The 26,333-nt window shown below is 44.2% G+C and overlaps 1 protein-coding gene across 2 annotated transcripts in view; it reads right to left on the reverse strand.

The window, feature by feature from the left end:
* Window positions 1-359: 359 nt before the first annotated feature.
* The window catches only part of QRSL1 (glutaminyl-tRNA amidotransferase subunit QRSL1), a 522,490-nt gene continuing 496,516 nt past the window's right edge, over window positions 360-26,333 (reverse strand). For both annotated transcript variants that reach the window (XM_069606574.1, XM_069606573.1), the window contains exon 11: window positions 360-683. In XM_069606574.1, the coding sequence (XP_069462675.1) occupies window positions 478-683 (206 nt within the window). In that variant the 3' untranslated portion in view covers window positions 360-477. The remainder of the gene's footprint in view (window positions 684-26,333) is intronic.

The following is a 26,333-nucleotide window of genomic DNA, read 5'->3' on the forward strand; positions in this document are numbered from 1 at the left end:
ATTTGCCAGGCACTGCTATGCCCAGGTACTCGCACCATTTTGCATCTACTGCCATCAATGGCCAGTTAATACCACTGCAGCGGTGCTAGCAAGTGCCTTTCCCTTGCCTACTCAAAGGCCCAAACTGTTGGCCTTGCCAGAGCTTGTTTGTATTATGCCTGTTGACAGAACACACTTATTTGCGGTTTCTGGATGGTTGGCCATGTTGCACCAAGTTTCACAAATGTAGTCAGAATGGATTTCCTTTGGGAAGAATATGGATGAGGGAAGGGGGGGAGGGCACACTGTGAAAATACATCATGAAAACAAAATCCAGAAAAACGTAATCAACTACAAAAACTACACTGCTTTAAGACACATACTGTGAATACATCTCTTTATTTTTTTTTATTTTACACATATTCTAAAAGACATTTTTGTTGTTTTTAAGCACACTTTTAAATCCATAGATAATACGTTTTTACATTCCAGGTTCTATTATATAGCCGATTTGTTGTATCGTTGGTCGGTGCGGAGGCCTTCGAAATGTCCTTGCAGTTGAATTTCTGGAACGTGTACTTGGCTTTCAAGCCATTTGGCGGCCATGAGAAGCTGCTGCTCGCAGAAGGCGCGCCCAATAAACTGAAGCCCCAGCGGTAAGCCCTTCTCAGACAGAGCAGCTGGCACAGTCACAGCCGGTAATCCTGCAAATCAAAAACAAAACCAGTGTCACAAAAAGCCGGCAGCGCGCGAGGACGCAATATGTCACCAGGCACCCTGGAGTGGACGTTTTAATCAATACCCGAAGAAGATAGATAAAAAAAATAGCCACAGGCACAACGTCGGGCATTTATTTCTAGTCTCCTACTTTTAAAAGGTGCCCTCAAAATGAAACCCCTCCAAAACTTCACTTTCTGATTCGGTCTACATTTTGGCGACCCCAGCCCATATTTTTCTGGTTGCGTTGCTTCATTATTTTTGTATACGGCACTGATTTCGGAAATAATTCCAGCTATTTCATAAAGCTAAGCTTTTTTTTTATAAGGTTAAACATTTTGTAAGCCCAGCTTTTCCCGACCACACTATTTTCATTCGTATGCATTTTTCATTTGGAACATACTGATGGCAACAGAAACAGTGCACATAACAAGAGAGCCGACCAACCATGTTACCAGTTAACATACAACCGTGGGGTATTGTGATCCGAGGGCAACATACACATACAGCAGAGTGAGATATCATATACAGTAAGCGATTTGTAACATTGATGCAGTTACATACCGTTATTGCAGATGGTGTTCCAAATTCCCCTGCCTGGCTGAGGAGATCTAGTGGGCAGACCGTTTTAAATCGAGTGCAGTCTAAAAAACGCTACCTTGTTTGATTTATTGCTTAACCTAAACAACGATGGATCTATCAGTGAACTTTGAAAGGGGAAATTAAGTCATGTCAAATGGTTAGAAATTCCAGAAAATGGCAGCATCAGGCTCAAACGTCAGACTGCTGGATGTCCCACTGTGTGGGCGATTCCGTTGCCATTGACCTTCAGCCTCACCTGCAATCTCACCCTCAGAAAACAAAGCACTTGTTTTAACTTGTTGGTTTCTTTTGGTAGCCCTCTTCCGATTGCTGTTAGCGCCAAGATGCCTTTGGTCAAACGTTGCACGTTTTTATAACATAACCTAATACCTCTTAAGTATGATAGGAAGGTGAGGAGCAATGGAGCCTGCTTGACAGGCAGGGTGATGGGCGGTGCTGTGTGACACACCCTCAGAATGATTCTCCCCCAGAAAAGAAAATTCTGAAGTATTCCTAGCTGTGTATGCTGTGACGAAGTCTCCTGCCTGATCCTCGGGGTAGGGGGTGTCAGGGGGCGCCATGTATGCCTTGTTCGGCCGCGTGCTATTCGCTGCAGTTCTCCGAGCCTTCTCTGACATGCACCAGTAGGTTGGTAAAGAAGATCCCTCTTGGGTTTTCATTGAAAATAAATTGAGATCTGCTGCCAGGATTCCCTCCATCCCCTGGACTTATATGGGTAGCGATGGGGAATAAAACAAAAGTAAAGGCAGTTTCTATAAGGGGGCCCTTCCTGTGCTACAAGCAGTCCAAGTGCCCCATACTCCCACCATTTAGCAGAGGGTCCAGACATTCAGGTATTCCTGCTTACAAGAGAGGGGTTATGGACAGTAGGTGCAAAGTAGCTCACCTGTCTCCTCGAAGTAGAGAAACAAAAGAGATATTCTGTTCCAGTCCTGCCAGTCTCTGAGATGCTGCGGGCCAGTCGTGCCATTACTCCAACTCCACTCAAGAGTATATTCCGAAAAACAGAAGAAGCCACGCAGCAGCCAGAGCAACACCAACGACAGAAGAGACACGGAAAGAAGCCTTTCTGGGCCTCCACTAGCCATCCCTGCATCTGGCAGTGTCTGCGTCACAAAGAAGACGGAATGTCCATTTGCAGCAAACGCCCCTAGCCTACGACCTACATCGTGCACAGCCCATCAACAGCATCTACGGGGCCTTGTGCAGTCCGGAACCGAAAAGCAGGTATTGAGGAGGACAAGCAAGTCTGCTTTCACTTCTTTATTTCATTATTTTGGGCACCCTACCTTTTTATTGTTGTTCTAATTTAATTTAGACAGACTGTGGTTCACTGTGGGGTAAAAAGACATTAGACTAGGGTTGTGGAACAGCCTGAGGGGGTCATTATGAGTTTGGAGGTAGCTATGGCGCTATTAGCACCATGCCTGCCTCCAAACTCGGGTCCGGTGTGGCTGAATGGGGACTTACCGGGTCATTCCGACCTTGGAGGGCCCGGTAAGTTCCTATTCAGTACACCATTCCCCATTCCCATTTGAGCCCCCATGGGGAAGGTGCTAATTACGGGCCTGCAAATAGCAGGCCCGGTGTTAGCGCCCTGGTCCCTTAGCGGGACCCGCAAAGGACGTGTGGTCAGACCACACGTCCTTTGGGGGTCCCGCTAAGGGAACTCAGAATTGGGTGGTAAGGGTTTACCGGCACCGGCATCCTTACCGGTGCCGGTAAACCCTTACCGCCCAACACGGAATGAGGCCCTATATCTTATTGTACTTAAAAATATTGTAAAACCTTTATTTTTTGCTGTCGAATATTTACAGTTTACAGTACTGTTAGGGTGGTGGAACATAAGAAGATGGATTATTTCTTGGGCAATCAATTCAGGAAACACACGAGTTACTGATCAATCATTAAGTGCATTCCACAGGTTAATGTTAAGCGTTTATGGTGTATGTAAGTGCATTCGTAGCTTTATACATTGTGTTGTCACTTAGAATATTGAAGTAGTCATTTATTGGGAGTCACACACACTGGCCTTGCAAGATCCCTCCTAAGCCAAGAACTGAGTGGTGAAGCCTGTCTCCTTTCATCCTTCCCCCTCACAGGGTTCCACCCGATCGTCTGTCCCCTTGGAGGCTATTGATTATGTTCTATTAAAGGCAATAAAACACCACTGTCCCAGGGAGAGAGTACACCGGAGTGTACCCTACAGTGCCACTATGCCAGTGATCGCTCTGGTGTTCAACTCTACGGAACCAGGGGCTTCAGTTGAGGAGGTGTGGAAGTTTGAGCATATGGGGAATAGTTGAGAAGGTTAAAGAGAGAAATGAGATAGGCTAGGAGGTGCAGGAGAGGACCCCTTGGGTATGAGATCGTTGCAACTCATTGAGAGGGTACAAGAGGATGGGGTGTTGGGGACTAGAGTCGGGAACAAAAGTCAGAGAGCGGAAGAAGGCAGCCAGAGTCTTGGTTGTGGCTCTCTGGCTCATTTGCACCTTGCCTGGACATAGCTCCTGCTGCTCTCCAAGTCTAGCATGTTGGTGCACTCCAGGCCGAGAAGGTCTGACAAGGGGGTCTCTGGGAAGTCTAGGAAGAGAAGCTGACAACCTGAATCTACAGACTGTGGAGACAAGAAAGGTTTATGGACACTTACAGCCACAAGATCGAGTGAAGGAGAAGAGAGAATATATCTAGGGAAGAGAACCCTGGACTGAGGATTGCAAAATCCATAGGTTGCTGTTGAACCCAAAGACTTTGCCGAACATAAAGACTTACTGGTTTCAACTTCATGGTGAAGATTTCCCTTTGCGTAATGATCCCTAATAAACGAGTGTCTTTAAAACCTAAAATTCGCGTGTCCGTCTTTTATCGATACTTCTTAGCTCCGGCATAGTGTGCAAAGCCACTGGTGCTGAAAAACACAAGGGTCTCCCAAGATCAGCTACATGAATATATAAGCAATTTGTATGCTAAATGTGAAGTGTCCCATGTCAATCCTGCTGGGAACATACTACAGACAAGTCCTCAATCGTGCACAAGGATCCTACGGCTGGGAGCACTGCTAATGCATCACTATTAGCACGGGTCCCAGCTGGAATGTCCACTTACTTACAGCAATGTTATTCTGACAAGTACTATGATATTGTACATTTGGTCTTCCTTACTTGTATTACTAAATACAACGTACTGAGATCTCGTCAAAAGGATTTTATGTATTTCCAGTCCACAAAAAGCCCAACTGAGCATACACGGCAACTATTTTATGCTGAATATTCAGAAGCTGCAGGAAAGTATTTGCACAATACCTCCTTCAAACACTACAGGATTAGTGTGATCAGTTCTACGGATAAGCTACTTTTTCTCCCTAACAGTTGTTAAATACTGTCAACATAAAAAAGTACTGGGTAAAAATACTCAAACAAAAAGCAGGAAACCGCTGACACATACGAGTTTCCCGCGTGTTTCCACCCACACAGCCTCAAGGATAAGTTTGGATCAATGGCACCAGCAGCAATGCCACACTAAGAAACGCTAAATAATAGTACAGCCGAATCCAAAAGGCAAAAATGATTTTTTTAATTTGCAACAATTATTAGGCGCAAAGAAGCTTTGACTACAAAAAGATCTCTTTCAGAGCTGAAGGTATATTTTTATGCATCGAACAAATACTTCCATTGGGAATGGGGAATCGTTTTTTAGCTTTCAACTTAAAAAATAAGGAGGAAAAATGCTCCCACTCCAGAATCTTATCTGGGGCCCTATGTGTGTTGATTTAAATATTCCAATTTAGCAGGCGCCTTTCAACAATAACAAGCCAACACTAATGATTTACAGAGCCATGTACCATTTATCAGAAATCTTTTCTGACTCGTTCGTTCATTTCTTTAAAGCACTAGATCTCATGAAGCAAAACAAACGGACAAAAATTATAAACTGTGTATTCCCTGAGCTGCATTTCATAAGTGAAAATACAGAGAGGAACACCAGTGGCAAAAAACACTGAAAAGTATCTTCATCCCACTTTTCTTTTCTTGAAAACTACAAATCCCAATGTCCCTGTAGTCCAATCCTGCTCAGTCCAGCAATAACACTCTTCCTGTTCCTGGACGACTCCTCTCTTTTACGTGCTCTGAACGGTCACTCTCTCACCGTTTAACATTGCCCCACCAACAGGGCGAATCTTCAACTTGTTGCAGACTCAACGTATTTGCTTCTGCCTGTACTAGCTTTCTTCTCCCAGGTCTTGGTGCCTGCTGATCCTCGACCTTCAATTACTCTTCTGGTCTTCCCCTAAGGATCATACAATTAACAATGCCAAGGTGGCGTTCATGTACTGTCGTATCCATTAACTCTTACATACAATTTAAGACAATATATGGCAGGGTGGGAATTTAATGTTCGCCTCCTAGTCTTTAATAGAATTATTACTCCCTGCGCAGCTAGCAGGGTAATCTTCATTCTATGTTAAGACTGGAGGCAAGCATTATGCTTGTTCAAACCTCTCCAATACAGTTGTGGCTAAAGCTTCAATTGGCTTAAAATAAAACTCTTTAAACGTATTATCACTAGTACAATCTGCTGCTTGCATGATCTCCAGCAGCTCCTGTTGTGAAGGCTCTGGATGCCATTGCCCCGCTCACTGAGTGTGCTCCCTACCTTACTAAGTCAATGCTTGCTTTGCGCATCTCCTCTCTTACCCACCTTGCTATGGTGGCTGACGCTACTGCCTGAAAAGGCCTCCTAGCTGCTATTAGTAGCTCTGTAGTAACGGCTGCTTTGTACACTGCAGTCCTGTGCTCATATTCCTTAATGCACCTTGCTACACACCATTTGGGGTTACTCAGGAAATAGGGATAATGCACCGTGGTAGTCCCTGTTTTAGTCCTCTTGACTACTGAGAAGGTCACTCCTTCAGGGCCGAAAGACTTTTTGTTAATCTCCAGCGCCCTGACGCCTGCTAGCCGCTTGCAAGATACTAAACACTTGCCGGACAGTTGCTTAAGCAACAGATATCTATCTGCTGGCAAGCTCACCAACAGGCGCAGTACCACTGTCACGTCCCATACTTTACTATAGCACGGCTCAAGTGGTGCTTTATATTTCGCCCCTCTTATGAGCCTTGCTATTGCTGGATGTTCCCCAGTTGGCACTCCCTCGACCGGCAGGTGTCCCGCTGAAATAGCGGACCTGTACACCCCGATAGTACGTAACGCTTTTCCCTCTTGCAAAAGATGTGTTAGAAAGTTCAAAATAGCTACTATTGGGGCCTAAATGGGATGAAAATGTCTCCCTTTACACCAGCTCAACCACGTGGCCCAAGCCGTGTCGTAGCTCCTCCTAGAGGATGGTGCCCAGGATTCTGCGATGAGCTCTGCAGCTTGCAACGAAATGCCTGGCAGCGCCCAGAGTCTCCTGATATTCTGCACGCTAGGAGCGGGAGAGTCTCTCTCACTCTCAGAGGATGAAACGACCCAACTGGGTCCGTGAGGAGTCATTCTCCGTCTGGTCGGACTTGCGGTATGTCTGCCGTCAGTTCCATAAGAGTTGGAAACCAAACTTGTGACTTCCACAGTGGTGCTATCGAAATCAATTCTGCTTTCTCCCTCAGACACTTCGCCAGTGCTCTGCTCAACATTACGAAGGAAGGAAACGCATAGTGCAGTTCTCTCGTCCACTCCTGGAGAAATTTTGCAGTCGGGGACACTTCGTTTTTGCCAGAGCTGGATCAATAGTGAGTCCCAGCACCTCGAGTCACCCAGGACTCTTACTGCCCGTAGCTTCGTTCCCAGGAGGGGGCGGAGCTTGGAGAAGCACCACGTGACCTGACCAGACTGCAAAACCCACCTGCAATCAGGCGAGCGCTGCGTTTGCAGTCGGGGACACTTCGTTTTTGCCAGAGCTGGATCAATAGTGAGTCCCAGCACCTCGAGTCACCCAGGACTCTTACTGCCCGTAGCTTCGTTCCCAGGAGGGGGCGGAGCTTGGAGAAGCACCACGTGACCTGACCAGACTGCAAAACCCACCTGCAATCACCCTCACGGCGTTGAGCCCGGCAGGGGTAGAGGGCGTTGGCTGTTGAGCGGCTGTTTGGCGCTAACGGCGTGAACGGGAGACTGCGTAGGTATTCCCTCTTTGATCCCGTTCCGGTGACCAAGCGCACTTGAAGTGGGCTTTACAAGTGGCTGTTGGGCTGTTCGGATGCGTGGAGGTGTGGAAGTGTGAATATTTGTGAACATCTGCAGGTAAAAAGTTGCTTTTCATATGACATCTAGTGTGTGGAATTACCACATTGCAAAATTTAGTTTGCAACAAACACAGAACTAGAGGAAAGTTGTAAATATTATTAATTTCTGTGTTTTGACTGTTCTATCTCCAGTGTTGTGTGGCTATACACCTGGTGCAGGATTGTACGAGAACTCCCGTAAAGTCGAACTAATTGTGTACTACGACTTGGACAAAAAGTCAACTATGGTAAAAAATCTACGGAGTGGGAAACGGTGCTTAAATAATGCCTCAGCGGCCCCAAATGAGGGAAATGTTTCAGAGGATGATTATTATGAAGACTCTGTGAATCAAATAAAAAAAAAAGGGCGCAATATAGGAATCACTAATGTGGATATGTCACAACCTGGGTATGTGAAATCACAAGTTGGGATTCCCCTGGGTGTTTCTGTGGCGTATAGAGGTACAGTGATGACAGATGAAGCATTAGTTATACCGGTTTCTTCAAAGAGCATCTGCCCTGAGGTGTCTGATGTCACCACACACCCAAAGAACTTGATCTGTAACATACCCATTAATGATAATTCGATTTTGGGTGCAGTTGGAGACATATCTATGATGCCGGCATCTGATACATCATTGGTAGCCCCTGCAGTACTCGCCGAATTACACAGCCGTATGAGACTGTCTAATGGGCTGTCTACACCCGCGGCAAGCTCTCATGGCCTTAGGGATCAGGTTCACTTTCATGCTGCAATAGAAGTAAACCTGAAAGAGTTAAAAGAGAATCGAAAAAAGGATGAGAAGATACTAACAAAAAATACAACACCTAAGGCTAGTTCCCCTGCTTATGAGTCTGGAAACAACCATGAGGACATCAGTTATATCCATTCTCCGGTTTTGGGTGGGGACATTGATCAGCAAAAGGGAAGAGATAATCCCACACGTCGTCCAAACTCATCTCTTCCTCTTTTTCCACTTGAGGATACTCTTGTGGATCTCAACAATCCAGAGCTTCAGAATTTTCCTGTTCTAACAAGAATTCTGAACCTGCTTGATAAGGGTCACGAGTACACTCATGGCGCAATTCATGCGTTGAGTACTTCTAATGCAGAAATTATGAACACACTATGTAGAATTGAAGGATTCATGATATCCCAAGAAAAGTGTAACAACTTCTGGGCATCTCAATTGCTGATTGTAAATCAGCTGGGGGGTAAGGGAATTGAGAAGAACCATCCCATACAGCATGATCAATCCTCTCAAACAGATGTGAATATAGATTTATTGGTGAACGATAAAAATTTGCAGAACTCATTAGGTGCCAGACAAACTTCACTTATTCCTCCCGAGTACCTTGAAATTGCAAAACTTCAACATGACCGCATTCTAGTACTTGAAAATATCATAGTAGCAGCAAACCTAATACCATCAGAGTTAATGAGAAATGATGGTGGATTTCAATTGACAACAGCAGAAGAACTGCCGGAACGACCTGATAGTCCCACGGCTCTGACAGACTTGATTGTCCTTGACATAGCGAATCAAGTATCAACTGTGGATAAGTCTATCAGGGACGAGGAAAAAGGTGATTTACAACAATCCACATTTTTTATGTCCAGGAAAGCAAAAAAAGCATTTGCAAGAGCTCAGAAAAGAAAGGGTCCGTCTACCATCCCACTAGTGCCGACAGGAAAACAAACAAAAAAAAATTCTAAAAAAACAAAAAATATAAAATCATGCAGTCCTAATTCCTCTGTCTTATGTCTTGGTCAAAAGCAACTAGATGACATGGGCATTGAGATAAAGGAATTGGGCAAAGAAAAAATTCTATATTTGGAAGAGAAAAATTCACAGGATGTTGAAATAGATTCTATATTACCCTCTTTGATCCAGGCACCTGAAGCGCCACATGTTGTGAGACCAGGCTTAAAGATATCTAATATGAGTGGGTTGCAGGATCACTCGCCTCTGTTAATTCAAACACAATTACAAAGCTTCTTCGAAAAAATTGATAAAAAACTTACCACCATGTCTGTCCAGGTTTCTAAAGAATCAAAGGGCATAGTAGAGAAGGAGGCTTTTTGTACAAAGAATATAGAGATGTGTGCTCAAGATAAAAACGACGATGGCAACGCCTCGCCGACCTTGGAGAAAGACACCTATCTCATGAAAGGGGCCCAAGAGGCACCCCTTCCAGCACTATCAGAAAAGGAAAAATTCAATGAGATAGAAAAGCTGGGAAAGGCAGTTTCCCCAAAAGATCTTCCTGTGGAAATGAAAACTGTGCTAGGCTGGAGGGCTGATAAAGTAGTGCTTGACAATCCTAGTTTAAATCGTGGTGCAGTAATGAAGATTTTTTGCCAAATCCCGGCTCTACGTAATTTGGTATCAAATGACATCGACTGGATAAGATTACCTTCCTCATGTAACGGATGATATGCAAGTTTAAATCACCTATAATTGCCTCGCTGATTCGGGCTCATTATGGGGACTTGGAGTTTCTGGGTTATAAGTTATTTGACTTCTACTCAATGAATGATGCAACCGAGTTCCTAGACTTTCAAGAAATAGAAAGCCAGCAAAATATAAAAAGTGAATATAATGACAATCAGTTGACAATGTTGCAGGCAAAGGTAAATTCACAAGCAGAGTCTGTGGAACAAATTATAAAAAGTCTAGCATGGCTAGAACCCTTGATGAAATCAATCCGTAAAGAGACCCCAGGAGATGAAAAATCATAAAACAATTCCTTTTTAGTAAAATCATGGAATTGTTGTGGCTTTAAAAACTTAAAGTCGTGGTTTCGGATGCTAGATTGCGAGAATCGCCCAGCAATCATTATCCTACAAGAAACCATGGCCACCATAGATATTCCTATGGAGGGATTTACAAGTTTTTTTAGTCATGCTCAAAAGGGTCAACTTGGACGTCCAAAGGGCGGCCTTGCCATTTATGTCTCCTTGGTATATAATGTGGAAATAAGGAAGTTATATTCCTCCGAGGAGATGCTAGCAATTATTGTTATGTCAAGGAGTAATCAGAATGTTCCATTGTTGATAATAGGCTTATACTGGAACCAAAATGGAACACACATTGATGGTATTCTTGAAAGACTGAATGCTTTTTTGTTGGAGGTGGTGAATGAAATGCCCAACATCGAAATTATTGTGGGTGGGGATTTCAATTCAACTCTCATACAAAAAAAATCGGGAAGATGAAGGTCAAAATGTTCAGTATGCAAAGTTGTCGTGTGAGAGGGGCCAGTTATGGTCAGATTTTTTTAAAGAATGGGATATGCAAGTTATTCCTTTTGCATGTTATGGGTCAAAAGTCACCTGGACTAGGGGAATATATAATTCCTCGATTGACTATATTGTCACCTCAAAAACATTAGCCACGATGGCTTTGCCCTGTACAATAGAAGTATCTGCCCTGAGTGATCACTCGATTGTGACATGCACTATGAGTTGTAAATTTGGTACTTATTCTATCTACAAACCATTGGTGTTACCTGAATCCGACAGACAGATGCTATCAATAAAGTGGAACTTGAAAACGTGCAGGTCATTGAACAGCCTAGTCAGTCGTGATATATTAAAATATAATCCCAAGCAGTTGTCCACGGAAGAATGTAGATCATTAGATCTCATGAATGAGAATATGATTCACTACCACCTCAGTCAGATAGTCACTGGAAACAAGCAAGACACATCTACTGATCTAGTTGGACGTCATAATTTTGAGATAATGAAAAGAAAAAGAGAGAAAAATGTTGAAATTAGAAATTTGGCTAGGGACTATACCCTTCATTTTGATCAAGTAACGTATAGGAAAAAATTAATTATGACTAAATATAAACAGGATATCAAAACTATTAAATTCAATGCATATCTGAGAAAAAATCAAAACATGATTAATCTCATGATGGTAGGAAAACACGCGAAATCTGGGCTATACTAAGAGATCCTATGGAAAGAAGCCAGGCAGAGAAATGCTCTACACTGAGTGGCGACCTATGGACTGAATTTTATAGTAACAAATATATATTACCAGATAAGTTCAGCTCACTTAAGTACGATGTAAAGGTATCACTACTGCCCCACACTTGTCCATGGGACATTGAAACAATTGAGTCAGTGATTACGAATTTAAAGTTTTCAAAAGCAGCGGGCCCGGATGGAATTCCTCCATGCCTGTTGAAGGATGATCCAAAATATTGGGCAGCTCACTTAATGCGTAGCTTTGATATCATCTTTAAAACAAAGAAACTACCAGCTTCCTGGACATCTGCTCTAATTATTCCCCTTCATAAAAAAGGAGGAACAGCTGACCCAAAAAACTTTAGACCCATAGCTTTGATAGATACTCCTGCAAAAATGTTTGCCAGTTTACTTCTTAGAGAACTGAATGCATCTATAATGTCTCTACGTATCCTCTCACGCTTTCAAACAGGCTTTAGAAAACGCATGGGAACACAATTGAATGCAACTATTCTTGCGCACTTATTAAAGAGCTCAAGAGGAGAACTTAATGGTCCAATTTATATGGCATTGGTGGACCTGTCCTCAGCGTTTGACTGTGTGATTAGAGAAATATTGTGGGCAAAAATGCACAAATGGCAGATCCCAGTCCATTTAATAACAATGATAGCCATGCTCCATACTAACACCAGTTATAGTGAAAGAATTGATGGCACGGGTCGGCTAACTGACCCAATAAATACGTTTATTGGGGTGAAACAAGGCTGTAATCTCGCGGCCACTCTGTTTAATTTGTATCTAGCAGATATAGATAAGTTGTGGGAACAATCGAACAGCTTTGCTGTAAAATTGGGACATCTAAGCATAAATTGGCTAGCTTTTGCCGATGATGATATCCTTTTAGATCGCACGCCATTTGGACTACAAAACAAAATACATCTGTTCTATGGCTACTGTGAAGAACACAACTTGACAGTCAACCCTGGAAAATCGAATATAATGATTTTCTCTAACAAAAGGAAAATAACATCATTTAAATGGCTAATCAATGGAAACATGATTTCTCGCTCACTAGGGGTGATTTATTTGGGATATAATTTAACGAACTTGGATTCATTGAAAAAATGGCAAAAAGCAATATCAATTAAAGCATTGCCACTTGTAGCACAAATGAAGATTATCCATCGTAAGCTCTGTAGATTCTCTCTTATCCCACTAATAGAGTTTTACCTGCTTAAAGTAGAGGCAATTATATTATATGGACTGGATTTATGCACATTGGCGATGGGGCATATTCTAAATTCCGTACAGGGAATGATTTGGAAAAAGGTATTACTCCTGCCCCTTTCATTGCCAAATCCCATAATAATCCATGAATTGGGGCTTACATCTCTGGCGTCAAAAATTATATGGCGCAGGTTGGCAAACTTTGCTAAAGTTCTCCAACCAATGGAAAACTCGCTATATGAAGATTTAGCAGTTATGATTAAGAGGGGCAAACCTGATTCTATACAGAAGTATTACAAGGAGATACAACAGGTATTGGATTTGATTGCGCAAAGTACAACAGACCTAGCTACCTTGCCTCAAATAGTAAAAAGAAAACTATATATTTATGATTGGGCAAATACATCTGATTTAATTGGACAATATAAAATGTATGAAGAATATTCTAAATTTAGGCATAACCAAAAACCAATATTACTATATATTAGGCAGGTACCTAGTAATCTGATAAGAGCAACGTACATGCGATTCAAGTTTAATTTACTGTTAACGAAAGACCGTATGAAATGTTGGAAACATAACAAAAACGAGGGGTATAACTTGAATTGTAGATTTTGTATGAGTGATATAAATGAATCCTTGAAACATCTAGTATTATACTGTATTTCTTTTGAGGAAGATAGACAAAAATATTTGGGCAAATTCCTATTTGGCACCATGGGAATTCCCCCAGAAACGCTATGGGTAGAATGCATGTGGGGAAACAGGATTTCACTTATACTTGCACTAGTAAAAGTCCTACAAATTATTGAAAAAAAACTTGATTGGGTTGAGAATTATAGCAAAGAATAGAAAAAGATGTGAAATCTGTAAATGTTTTATTTAAGTACGCCCAAGTATATTGACAGCCTCATCCGATACTGTTTGGACTTGTAGTGCTCGAATTAGACTTATAAATGCTGTTTTATTATGCTGGTAGAAATATTTTATATTTTAAGAATAACTGTTATACATTGAAGAAACATGTTTTCATATGTATTTGGAAACTTGAATTTTATGTTTGAAGTAAATTGGATGTTGTAAAGATCTATCATCAAAAACAACAATAAAAAAAAAAAAATAAAAAAAAAGAAATGCATCTGTGTCGTCTTGCACGGCCGGATCTAGTCTCCAGCTGAAGAAGCATGGATTTTGTGCATTCAGTCGTGACTTGAATAGATCTGTGTGGAATGGACGCCACAACTGATTCAGATGCTGAAATACTGCTGTGTCCATCCTCCAGTCGATGGAGTCTGTCAGGTATCGCAAGTTCCAGTCGGCCACCACATTCCGTGCCCCCACATTTACTCCGCTGTCACTGAAGTCCCTGACTGAGGGCAGGAATGCCAAAAGACTTGCGATAGTTCCACTAGCAATTTGGATCTTGTTCCTCCTAGGTGTTTTGCGTATCTGACCGCTGATATATTGTCCATCTTGAGTAGGACACATGAACCCACTCTCCCTTTCGTGAATGCTTTGATTGCGAAGGAACCCGCGAAGAGTTCCAAGCAGTTTATGTGGAGGCAGAGCTCTTCTTCGCACCATTTCCCTCCGGTTTCCAGCGATCCGCATCTCGCTCCCCAGCCTATACGGCTGGCATCCGATTCAATCACTAGGTCTGGTCGATCTCCGAAAATGGCATGCCCATTCCAGGCATCCATATTCTTCAACCACCATTCCAGTTCTGTGATGGACTCCTGATCTAAGGGTATCTGCTGGTGGTATTTCAGACCATGTTGCAAGTGCTTGATCTTCAGTCTCTGCAATGCATGATAGTGCAAGGGACCTGGAAAGATTGTTTGAATTGATGCTGCTAGCATCCCTACTATCCTCGCTAGAACTCTGAGCGATATCGTCTGCATGCTCAAGCAGTCTCTGATCTCCCTCTTGATGGAAGTCCAGTCTTTGCGCCTGCACGGTGTCCGATTTCTCCATGTTCATTAGGAATCCCAGAGACGTTAGCAGGTCTTGTACCCATGCTGTCTGGTATACCAGTGTCTCTCGATCCTCTGCTAAGAGCAGTAGATTGTCCAGGTATATGATCATCCTGATACCCTTCTCTCGAATCGCTGCTGCTACTGGTCTCATCAGCTTGGTGAAAGCCCAAGGAGCTGAAGCCAGTCTGAAGGGCATTGCTCTGAACTGCCAGAGCTGTTTGTCTAAGCGGAAAGTCAGGAAGCTCCTTAATTCCTCTTGCACTGGTACTGTTCGGTAGGCGTCCTTCAAATCTAATCTTGTTAGCCAGTCTCCCTCTCTCAGGGAATCCCTGAGATGGTGTATTCCTTCCATCTTGAAGTGGCCTTATACGATCCAGCCATTCAGTTCTTTAACTTTGACTTGTCACACCTTTTCCTTTGTGTGGACCAGGAACATATTGCTCACAAATCTGGGGGATGTCGTGCATCTCTCTATGGCCTCTTTCTTCACTAACTGTCTCACTTCGTGGTCTAAACTTTCCTATTCTGCCTGTGCCAGATGCGGCTGCCGGGGCCAGTATGTCTGTAAAGGTAGCTGAATAAACTCTAGCTGCAAACCTCTGATGGTCTGCAAAACCCAAGTATCGCTGGAAAGAGCATGCCAATTGTCCCAGAAAATCACTGTTCTCCCCCCCACTGTTCTGTATTTCTTGAATCTCACCTGGTGTAGAGCTTTGGCCTCAGCCGGCTCCTCTACCTCTGCGCCCTCTTGGGAATCGCCCTCTGGTCAGGAAGAAAGAGTCCTGCTGCTTGTTTTCCCAGTACTGTGCCTGGGGTTATGGGGGTCTTCTTCCTCCTTGAAACCGATCGGCTGCATGACCCCGGTAGCGGCCGGTCTCGGCAAAAACTGTGCCTGGCAACATTTTTCTTATACACGCTTGCGCCTTCTCCAGTGAAGTATAGGTGCCGACGAGGAGACGTTGTGCCGCTTCCCCTTATTTATTTTTTTATTAGTAGCTAGCACCAGTCTGTGTTTGTTTCTTACTTTTGTGGCTTATCGCCTCTCTGGTAGGCTGTCTGGGCCTAAATCTTGCTGAGAGGTGCTCCTCTCTGAATCGTGGCCGTAAGCATCGCTTATCAGCTCTTCCGAGCTATCAGATCAGCTCGCATGTGCTGCTGTAATATATGTCCTGCAGCGTAGGCTTATATTTATTGCTGAACGTAGCGTGAGCTACGGAGCAAATTTCTCAATTGAAATCACTGCCGGGCCCGGCATACACACTCTGCTCCTGTCGCACAAGAAATAGCTGCGACACGCGATGCAGCGCCCCAGCTCCGCCTCCCCAAAGGAGGGGGCCGGGGAGCTCAGAGTGTGGGGGCTGCTGCGGATCATTGCTGCAAGGCTAGGTGAGCCACCGGAGGTGCCGATAATGCGGCAAGGGGCTGGCCGCCTCGCGCCTACCATTTGAATGTATCAAACAATGTTCTAGCCTACTTAATGAACATATGCTCAAACAATCTTCTAGCACGTCAAACCATGGCTGTAAATGTGCTCTGAATTACAGGTCGTAATCACTTGCAACTCGCCTGTCATGCGAACAACTATACATGTGTACCTGATACACAGTCGCTATATAAGTGTATATATACACGTGTACAACATCTCTTATGTGTTAGCCTCCTATTTCTGTCCAAATACCAATCAATCATGCACAAAAACATGGAGAGGTGTAAAATGGTACGTATCTGCTGAAGAGCAGTAAAAGAAGAGTAGGAGTCCAAGAACAAGAAGAGTGTGATAGATGGACTGAGCAGGATTGGACTACAGAGACATCGGGATTTGTAGTTTTCAAAAAAAGAAAAGTGGCATGAAGCTACATTTCAGTGTTTTGATTTATTTTTGTTGAAACTGCTGTGGAGTAATAAATAGAAGTTTGAAGCATAATGTTTGCCTCCAGTCTTGACATAGAATGATTATAAAAGTCAACAACAGGTGTAATAAGCAGAGTTTGGGTGTTTCCTAAATAAAACAACTGAACTCTTTAAATAATGAATGGGAAATCCCTTAAAAATGAATCTACATTAAACCTGACTATTAACATTCTACAAAAACAGAGACCCAAATGTGTGTTTGTTATCTGAACTCTGAGAAGTGTGTTGCGGACACCATACCCACGAAAGAGGGAACAAAACAATCCCCATTTCATAGTCAGGTTATGCGGGCCATGGCACTGCAGATCAGAAAAAGGGCAGAGGAGGGAGAGAGTTCTGTAGAAGCTATACTGCTGGAGAACGTTTGTGAGCCACGAGCGATCGAGAAGTCGGACCGAGAACTGGAGAGGTGACTGTTGTCCATGCTGTGGCTGAATCGCTCTGCCTTTGACAAGATGATCACAGTAACCATACATTCAGAGAACAGGGAAGTCGCTGGATGGACGCAAAGGTGAAAGAGAGGTCACGGAGTGAGAAGCATGCACAAGTGTCCAGAAGGGGTAATGGAGAAAAGGCAGCAGGCAGTGGTCACTTACATCAGCCACAGGAGAGAGGGAGAACCAGGGGACCGGACAGAGATAAAGGGTCCGGGGAAAATCCTGATAGGGAAAAACAGAAAATAGGCAACTGCAGAGCAGGCTATATAGGTAGCAGCCTGAACAAATCTCTGATGTGAGTAGTTCTGAACCCTGGAACTTGAAGGATACATCCCTAGGGGCAATTGAGAAAGAGTAGATTGAGATGGCAGTGAGTGCTGGGATTTGGAGACAAGGTAGTTGGGACCAATTGAGAAGAAAGAACATTGAAAAGCACTGAACTCTGGAACTTGGAGGGAAAGTGCCTAACTCCGATTTAGAAAAGGATTGAACCGAGACGCGCTGAACAACGGCAGGCCGTGTAAAATCCACTCTGCCTCTAGCATAGTCTAGTACCCTTGTAAGGGGCTTGACCCTGTGGATGAGTGTCCTTTCTGAAATGTTAGTATGCACTAATTGCACAATCTGCAGATGCTCTCTACATGGCAGCAGTACACCACTTAATGCCAAGTAACTAGCACATAAAGAATCCATGTGATGTAGAACTGGTGCAGTCCAATAAGGATTGTGCATCACACTAGGCAGTATGTCAAAGTGAACCACATCAGACCCTCAAAGTCTTCCCTGCAACTTGCTGGGTGAAGGTTTGGCTATGTGCAGGTCTGCATGGCGTTAATTCTATTTTGTAAGTGTGTCTGATAGCATTGATAATTAGTCAGAACAATTATATGCCGATTTATGTATATTTGAAATGTATACGCTTGAACCCAAGAATGTGGCGGGATTGGTATCCTCCAGGTTTGGTGTTGATGAATAGATGCACTGGGAGGGGTTCGAAAAATGAACATATTGTCTGTAACAGAGTTGTTTAATGGTCTCCTGTTGGTGGATAATGGAGTTGGGTGAGGCTGAAGCCTAGGCTGGGGCACGAGCGTTGAGGCCGAAAGGGTCCATTGAGGGTAAAGGCTTGCTGCACACAGCCAGCAGCAGCGTAGGCCAGAACTTCCTTGACAATCTCCACTCCCTACGATCCAAGCTCAATGGTTTCAGCAGTAAGCACATGGATGGACAACTACAGGGTAACTCAGACACAAAACGTAGGCTAGATTAACTTCCATTGGGAACAGAGTGCCATAGAAAGAAATCTGAGGAAGTGGTAACGATAATGCAACGTAGACACAGACTTCAGACATATGGGCTCTTTTTGAACATTCCTGACAAAACAGATCCCCCTACGAGGGTCCTCGATTTATAGTCCATTGTGTGTAGGATCAGTTATTTATATATTTTTTTATATTTTACATTTTTAAAGCGCTCGCACAGCCCACGGGCATTGAGGCACTGTTACAGGAATTGTTTGTTTTTTAGTTGCGTAATTGTTTTGTCTTAGTTGTGTATTTATAATGCACTTAAATACCCAGAGGTTTCTAAGCGCGGACCCGGCGATCAAACCTGTGTTGCTTCGTGTTGTCTTGCTTCCAAGGCGAGCACGTTACCGCTGAGCTACCCTCCCGAACATCCCAACCATAACACAAATCCTAACTTTGAGACTTAGAGTAACCTTAACTCGGACCAACAATATATTCGAAACTCCAAGTCTGTTACCCTCATATTAGCCTTGGCTAATGGTGCTTCACATGTGGGGATCTTTGAATCTTTTGGAAATTGTGTTCCATCGTGTCCAGGAGGAGGAGAATATTGAAATGGCAAATTAACAGTGTTTGTAATGTTTCTTCATGAGTCTATGTTTTTCCAGAACAAACAAAATAGTATTCCATCAAGTTCATGGGTCAAGTCAATTTCCTTAGGTTGAGCATATAAATTAAGTCACTTGATCTGTAAGTCTGGCAGGATTTTAAAGAATTTTAGAAGCCTGAAGGGAATTTGGAGGCAAGGTTTCTGGCGTTTATGGAGACAGAGATCGAACTGAAAAGTGCTTTAATCTAGAATTTGGAGGCAAAATCCTTAATCCCATTTGGAAAAGAGACTGAACGAAGTAGCACAGACTCCTGGGTCTTGGTGGCCAACTTCCTAAACCCATACATGATACTGTACACTGAGACTGAAATAATACACTGGCACAGGAAGTCAGAGTCATTACTGTTCCTAAGTGCAAGTACGAGATCTGTGGCTCATAGTAAGATTGAGATAAAGCCACGTGGCAGGCATTATGAACATACATCTGCTAGCAATTCACTGGGTTGAGAGAGCCAAGTGGGATAGGGATGGTTTCAGTTTGTACCTCGACACAGATAGGGTCACAATTGGCACAATTAGAAAAGTATTTTGCTCCATTAATGTTCTTTCAATTATTTTTTCAACATTCTTTTGATATTTGCAATATTGTTGGCAATTAGTTTGCTAGTTTATTCTGTGATTAAAATCCCTTAATTTTTTTTTTTAAATCAATGTAAAAGCAAGGCTTGAGCAAGGCATTTACGCCTTTATTCACACCCCACCAAATTTTCAATCATTTGTATGCGGGGAGAGGCGGAACGCAACTTGTGTTAGTCACCTTCCTTCCTCTCCACCATGCAAATGCTGCAAGTTTTGCATCGGCATGCATTTTCATGCTGGTGCAAATGCTGGAGATCCCTAGGGGGGGCCTCCTGCTTTATTCACCAGCATTGACAGGTGGACCCCATAGGGATACACTGTAAACACTACCTGTCTGCCATGCTTGTTTAATTGTAACTATGAAAGCTGCCTGTCATGCATGCATGACAAGCAGCGTTCACAAGTAAAATTAAATGCTGTCATGAGCACTTAATTGTAATTGTGAACGCTGCTTACCATGCGCCCATGACAGGCAGCATTCACAGTTACAATTAAACGCTTGCGTAGCAGTTAGCATTTACAATGGATCCCTTTCGGGTGACCCCAATGGGAATTTCCAGCATTTGCACCGGCACGGGAGGCTTGAAAACTTGTGGACACACACAAGCTTAACGACCAAATTGATCATGTGGTCACAAGAGAGATTAAAACATTTGATGAATTTAAGTAATACAGAAAAACTGAAAGAGCAAGGACATGTCTTAGCTGGTTAATGAAGAGATCCCACAGTGAGATGTTTTGAAAATTGAGGAAGATGCTCTAAGAAAGGGTAAGGGGATTGCAAGAAATAAAGGACGCATTTTGTACATAATAGGCCAAATGTTAAAATAATAACCACATCTCAGGGAAAATAATTTCTCTATAAAGGGATGTTTATCCAAGCTCCCTTAACACACAGAGTAATCAATTGCTTGAATTAAAATTTAAACAAAAAACATGTGCCCTCATTACAAGTTAGCCGGTCCGGAAATAACGGTGACGGTAAGTTTACCGGCACTGTTGTTTCCGGACCGGCAAACTACGAGTCTGCCTGCCGGACCTGCTGTGCCCGACAGGTGGGTGCCTGCCGGACATAGCGGCCACGGTAGACAGACTTTCACTGAAACACCGGCACCATTATTAACGGTGCCGGTGTTTGTGGTCCCCACTTCCATAGAATCCTATGGGACTCTATGGGAATAGGAAACAACATAGTTACCAGCGCCTGACTTACCGGCAGCTGGGGTTATAATACCACAGTGTTACCGGCAAGCCAGGCGCCGGTAGCTGTTTACGGGTCAAGTGGCAGCCTTGCCGATTTACCGGCACGGCTACCGCTGGACTCGTAATGAGGGCCATTGTATCTTCTGGAGTAAATAAGTCTCCAGGATAGATGCAGACTCAGTGGGGAGTTATCTATAACATTTGTGGAAATGGGTGCCATAAAAAAGCAAGGCAGTGTGAAAAACCTGAAGGTGTATCACCTGCCAGTCCCCGGGGCCTGTCATCCAGTTGGCTAGGACATGACCATCACTATTGGATTTAGTTCCTAGATGTGGACCAGTGCTAGAGGATCACCTGGATGAGGGGTCTTCGGGGAGTGGAAGTGTGACACTCAACAGTAAGACGTGGTATCCCCTTTCTTGTAACACCTTTTCCCCATCCTACGAGGTAAGATGCATAGAAGCTCAACCCCCTACCCCTTTCCCAACACAAACACTTTCTCACAGGCAGTTCCTTGTGAGCGACGACAGACTAACACCCGAGAGTATACCCGACATGTTCCAACACAAGAGTCAGGCAAAGTCAGGCAATTACTGATAATTACACACAGCTGAATTCCACCACACTTCCCAACATGGATGAAAGGCGGAGCACGAAAGCACACTCTGAGCAAGGCAAAACACACGAGGAAGCAGCAATTCGGGGATGGCAGTTTAACATGAGCAGAAAGACGGCAAGACCACAAAGGGTTGCAAGGAGGGAATTGCACTTGATCTTTTCAGAGGAAGAAAACTGCTACTTTCATGAGCCCTCGAGAATAGGAAACATAAGACCAGGAATTAACACTGCAGAAAGGTGCATTGTGTGTCAAAGTACCCGGGGTTCTCCCGCATTGATAGCCGAGGCGGGGATGAGCGATTGCCGCCATGGTACTGTCAGTGGCTCCTGCAACAAAGCCGCTCTAGTAAAGTCAGCAAAACGGGTGAGTCGGGGAGACTGATAGCAGACCGCCTGTCTTAGAACCAAGGTTGCAAGCGGCAACATTGAATGAAGAAATCTGCAAAGAACAGAATGTAAGTCGTGTGTGATGAGCGACGCAAATATAATGGAATATCCAAGGAGTGATTGAACTTTTGAAACTAAGGTAGATGCCATATACAGAGTGGTCTGGCGCGACGAGGGTGCTCATTCGAAGGACTTTGTTAGGCATCCAACTGAGTGTCTAAAATTGTGAACTGTGAAATCGAAGTGGTCCTGCAATGGGTCAAGCCAAACCCTGTGCACATTCGACAGTCTTCGATTGCTAAAAACGAACTGCAATTGGTTCGGGCCCGGCAGAGGAAGACTAATTGTGTAAAAGGGATCTGAGCCACGCTGAGGGTGATCCGGGGTGAACCTTGGGTCACCCGAGAAAAGATATTCTTTTTTAAAATGTATTTATTTATTTTTATTAGCTTTTGTGCAAACAAGGAACATTCAGAATAAAGAGAATGGGGTATATACCCCCAAAAACATCATAAAGGCTGTTATTCCTGGAGTTATTTACCCTCCCCTCCCACCTCCCTCCTCCCCCTCCAGGGCGCAGTGCTGGATTGCACAGATCGGCATGCCCATGTCACTCATCTGTCATAGGTCCTGACAGGGCTCTGTAATGTCAGTTATGTGTTGACTCCCTCTGAGCGTAGCCTCATTATCCAAAGTGTGAACCTATCGGGGCCGAGTCAATGTTCCTTTGGGCCCTCAGTCTATGCCTCTAGGGTTATTAAAAGCATTAAGGAACTGCAGCCACTCTGTCTCCACCAATGCACTATTCCCCCGAATCGCGGGTGTGATTTTTTTCCATGCGATAAATGTCTTTAGCCACTCTGGCCCATTCCTGCAACGTGGGGAAGAGGGCCCTTGTCCAGAATCTAGCTGGACAGGCTCTAGCCACTAAAAGTAAGAAGTGCACCAGCTGTGGGAGCTTGTCCCATTGCTCATCTCTTCTCTCCAGGCCAAATAGCACCAGGACCGGGTCCAGTGTGAAAGATCCCGCTCCCGCCTCCTTAATCCGACCCAGCACCTCTGTCCAATACACCTGTACCTTGTGTCATGTTCACCACATATGCCAATAGTTGGCTCTTTCCCCGCATCCATGCCAGCAGCGAGGGTCGACAGCTGGGAACATCCTGGAGAGTGTCACCGGGTCGTTCTGCCACCTGTGGAGGATCTTTATGGCGTGCATTTTATATTTGCAAGAAATTAAAGTCTTAAATGCCCTACTGCAAAGTCGTAACCGGTGACGTCCCCCATTCCCCAACCCAGGTCCCTCTCCCATTTTGCTTTAAGACACCTGGTTGCTCCTTCCCGGGGTTGTAACAGTGCCCTATAAATGAGAGAGATGAGCCCTTTTATGTCTGCATGGGTATCCAGGACCTTCTCTACTGGGGTGAGGGTCCTCTGAATGAGGGGCTTCCATTATCTGCCATAAATAGCCCTTTCAGCCTTAAGTAAAGGAGTGGGGACAGCCTACCAATGCCCAGTGCCTCTTCAAGTTTTTGGATGCTTATGAACATATTTTCCTGTACCAGCTGGCCCACCCTACAGAGCCCTGCCTCAAACCAAGTCCGATAGTGTTTGTGGCCTGGGATAGTGTCCCTTACGGGTGGAGTCCAAATGTGACTCATCGGGGAAGGCCAAGTGGTCACTTTTTCCCTTTTACCCTTCCTTGCTAAAGCTTTCCACATGGTTCCAAGGAATGGGTGTTCTCTGATCCGCCTCGGGAACCTTCCCAGCGGGACCCACAGCCACTCCCCCACCATTGCTGGGCACAGATGAAAATTCTGCAAGTAAACCCATTGTTTATCTGCATCTTCTAGTGGGGGGCCAGAGCCCTGAGCTGTGCTGCCCTGTAATAGACCTGCAAGTCAGGGAGGGCAACCCCTCCTTTCTTCTTTGGGAGGGTGAGGTTCTTGTACCCCACCCTGGGTTTCTGCCCCTGCCATATAAATCTCAATATGTGCTTCTTGGCTTCCCTCAAGTAATCCTTGGGGGCTTCAACAGGGAGCATCTGGAACAAATATAACGCCCTGAGGAGGAGGTTAATTTTGATCGCGTTTAGTCTCCCCACCCAAGATATCTGCCCTCCGTTCCACCCTTCCATTTCCATAAATATCTTGTCGAACAGGAGGGGGGTAGTTGGCCTGGCCCAGGTCCCCATCAGGTCTAACAATGTTTATCCCCAGGTATTTTACCTCCTCTGTATGGATTCGAAGACCCAGGGGTACTAGCTCTAAAACATTCTTGGCTGAGTCCAGGGTGAAAGGGCAGATTACAGATTTACCTATATTCACCTTAAAACCTGAGAAGCGCCCAAATTCCTCGATTACCTGTAGGGCTGCTGGGACTGACTGGGCTGGGTGTTGCAGGTGGAGCATTATATCATCCGATTAGAGGGCGATTTTAAAGGTTCTGCATCCTACTTCAATGCCTCTCACCTCGGTGGACCCTCTAAGGTATTCTGCCAATATCTCCATAGTCATCGCAAACAATATGGGGGAGATGGGGCAGCCCTGTCGGATCCCCCTCTGGAGCTTAAATGTGCGTGAAAGTCGCCCATTCACCGTAACTCTGGCAGATGGATCAACGTATAGGGCCTTGATCGCTCGCCTGAGTCCCTCACCAAAACCCAGTTTCTCTAGTACTCTGTGTAGGAACCTTCAGTCTACCCGGTTAAAGGCCTTTTCGGCATCTATAGCCACTAGGAATGGATTTGCCCCCCCCCTCCCCTCTGCCACTGCCTCCCTCATGATGTGTAGAGTCTTTCTCATGGTGTCTGCTCACTGCTTCCCCTGTATAAAGCCCACCTGATCGGAGTGGATAAGTCTCGGCAAGAGAACTTCCAGTCTCATTGCGATTATCCTAGTCAACAGCTTCGTCTTTTCGAAGGACGGGGAGCCCTCCCCGTTGCCATAATGTTCAAGAATAGGCTTGCCAGGAACCCGGCCAGCTGGCCAGCAGAGAAAAGATATTCTATTAGCACTGGCAAAGAGGATCTGAGCTGGGAAGAGGGGGATCCAAACTAAAGATTGTGGTAGAAAAGGGATCTGAGCCTGGTTTAGGGGGATCTGGGGTGAAGAGTGAATCGCCCTACTTAATACTTGGAAGGGAACTTTTTTGTTTGTTTGATACATCAGGCCCCCTGGATCAAGAGACTTGATAACTTGAAAGACTTGGGCATAGAAGGCCCTGATGTGTGTAATAGAACTGTGTTCTTGTGCTAAAGAAGCTCATGAGTGTGCTATGCTCGAGTGAACCACCTTATCCCATGCTGAAAACGTGGCGAAGGGAGGCCAACGACTTGAAGATCCTGACTTATCATTTTGTGAACACTTCTTTCTTTTTCATGAACATTACCCCACACTATTTGTAACTTAGCGGTAAGGATTGGCAATAGGTTTTTTATTATAAGCCCTTTCATTTTGACAAGACTCCACTAGGACTGTATTATTATTATTTTGATGGTCGTATTTTGCTCCCATCTTAGATTTAGGTTTAGATAGGCGTGTATCACCCCTTTGATAAAGTTCAATAAACACCCTTCAAGTGCAGTCCCTTGTGTCTGTCTTACTTTGATACCATGCCTTCCTTACAGCAGTCACAGCTTCAGGTCTAGCTATCAAGATGGGAAGTGCAAATAGTTTTGAGCTACATAGTTTTGAGCTACAGAGTGTTTCTATCACCAAGAATCAGCAGACACTTGTGTGTTTTCCTAAAGCTGCAGCAGCATTTGGAGTGGCATCTCTCCAATCTAAATTTGTGGTACCAGGAGTACTTTACTTGCCTTGATGCAGTTAAACACACCACTCAATAATAGGTAATACATTGGCATTTGACATTAAACACGTGCAGTAGATTTTATCTAAGCTTGCAGTTTTCAACATTGAACAGGATATATCTCCCACTTGCTCCATGGGATAAAGTGGTGAATATTTGAGACGTGCTAGTTTCTGAACTTTACCTTTCTGATCCTAATTCAGACTCATTTGAGAAGACTCAAAAATCTGTAAGTACTTCTGTCACCTCCAAAGCATCAATAGAGGACTCAAAACCAAGTTATGAGGGTCAAAGAGTGTTATTAACAAACAGACAAAGAAGGGATTGGGATTCATTTAGGTTACATTGTTAGAATTCAACTGAACACATAGAAATTAACCTTCTCTGCAGTACCCTGGTCGTCAGTTTTAACTACCCCATGCTTCTTTAGTGGCTCAATTAAGTGTTTCTTTTCAGGATGCCATGCATCTGCTTCGCGTCCAGCAAACCTTGGCAACACCACCCCTAGTACTATGGGTCATCGGACTGAAGGCCAGATGTTGAACCCTAGAAGATCTAGTGTTGGGCCAAGAAGTTGTCAGGCCAAACAGAAAATTATATTCTCTGATTTGTGTTGGATGTGATTTACAGGAAATGTGAACAATACAAATAAAGCATTACACAAAAGGGATATTCTGTACTCTGCAATTGCGCTCCCACTTGGCTGGATTGAATGAGGCCTAAATATTTAAAATGTTCTTTTTTCATCAAGGAGCAGTTGTGCCGTC

The sequence above is a fragment of the Ambystoma mexicanum genome, chromosome 4p (genome assembly GCF_040938575.1).
Source record: "Ambystoma mexicanum isolate Mex_15411 chromosome 4p, UKY_AmexF1_1, whole genome shotgun sequence".
NCBI lineage: Eukaryota > Metazoa > Chordata > Amphibia > Caudata > Ambystomatidae > Ambystoma > Ambystoma mexicanum.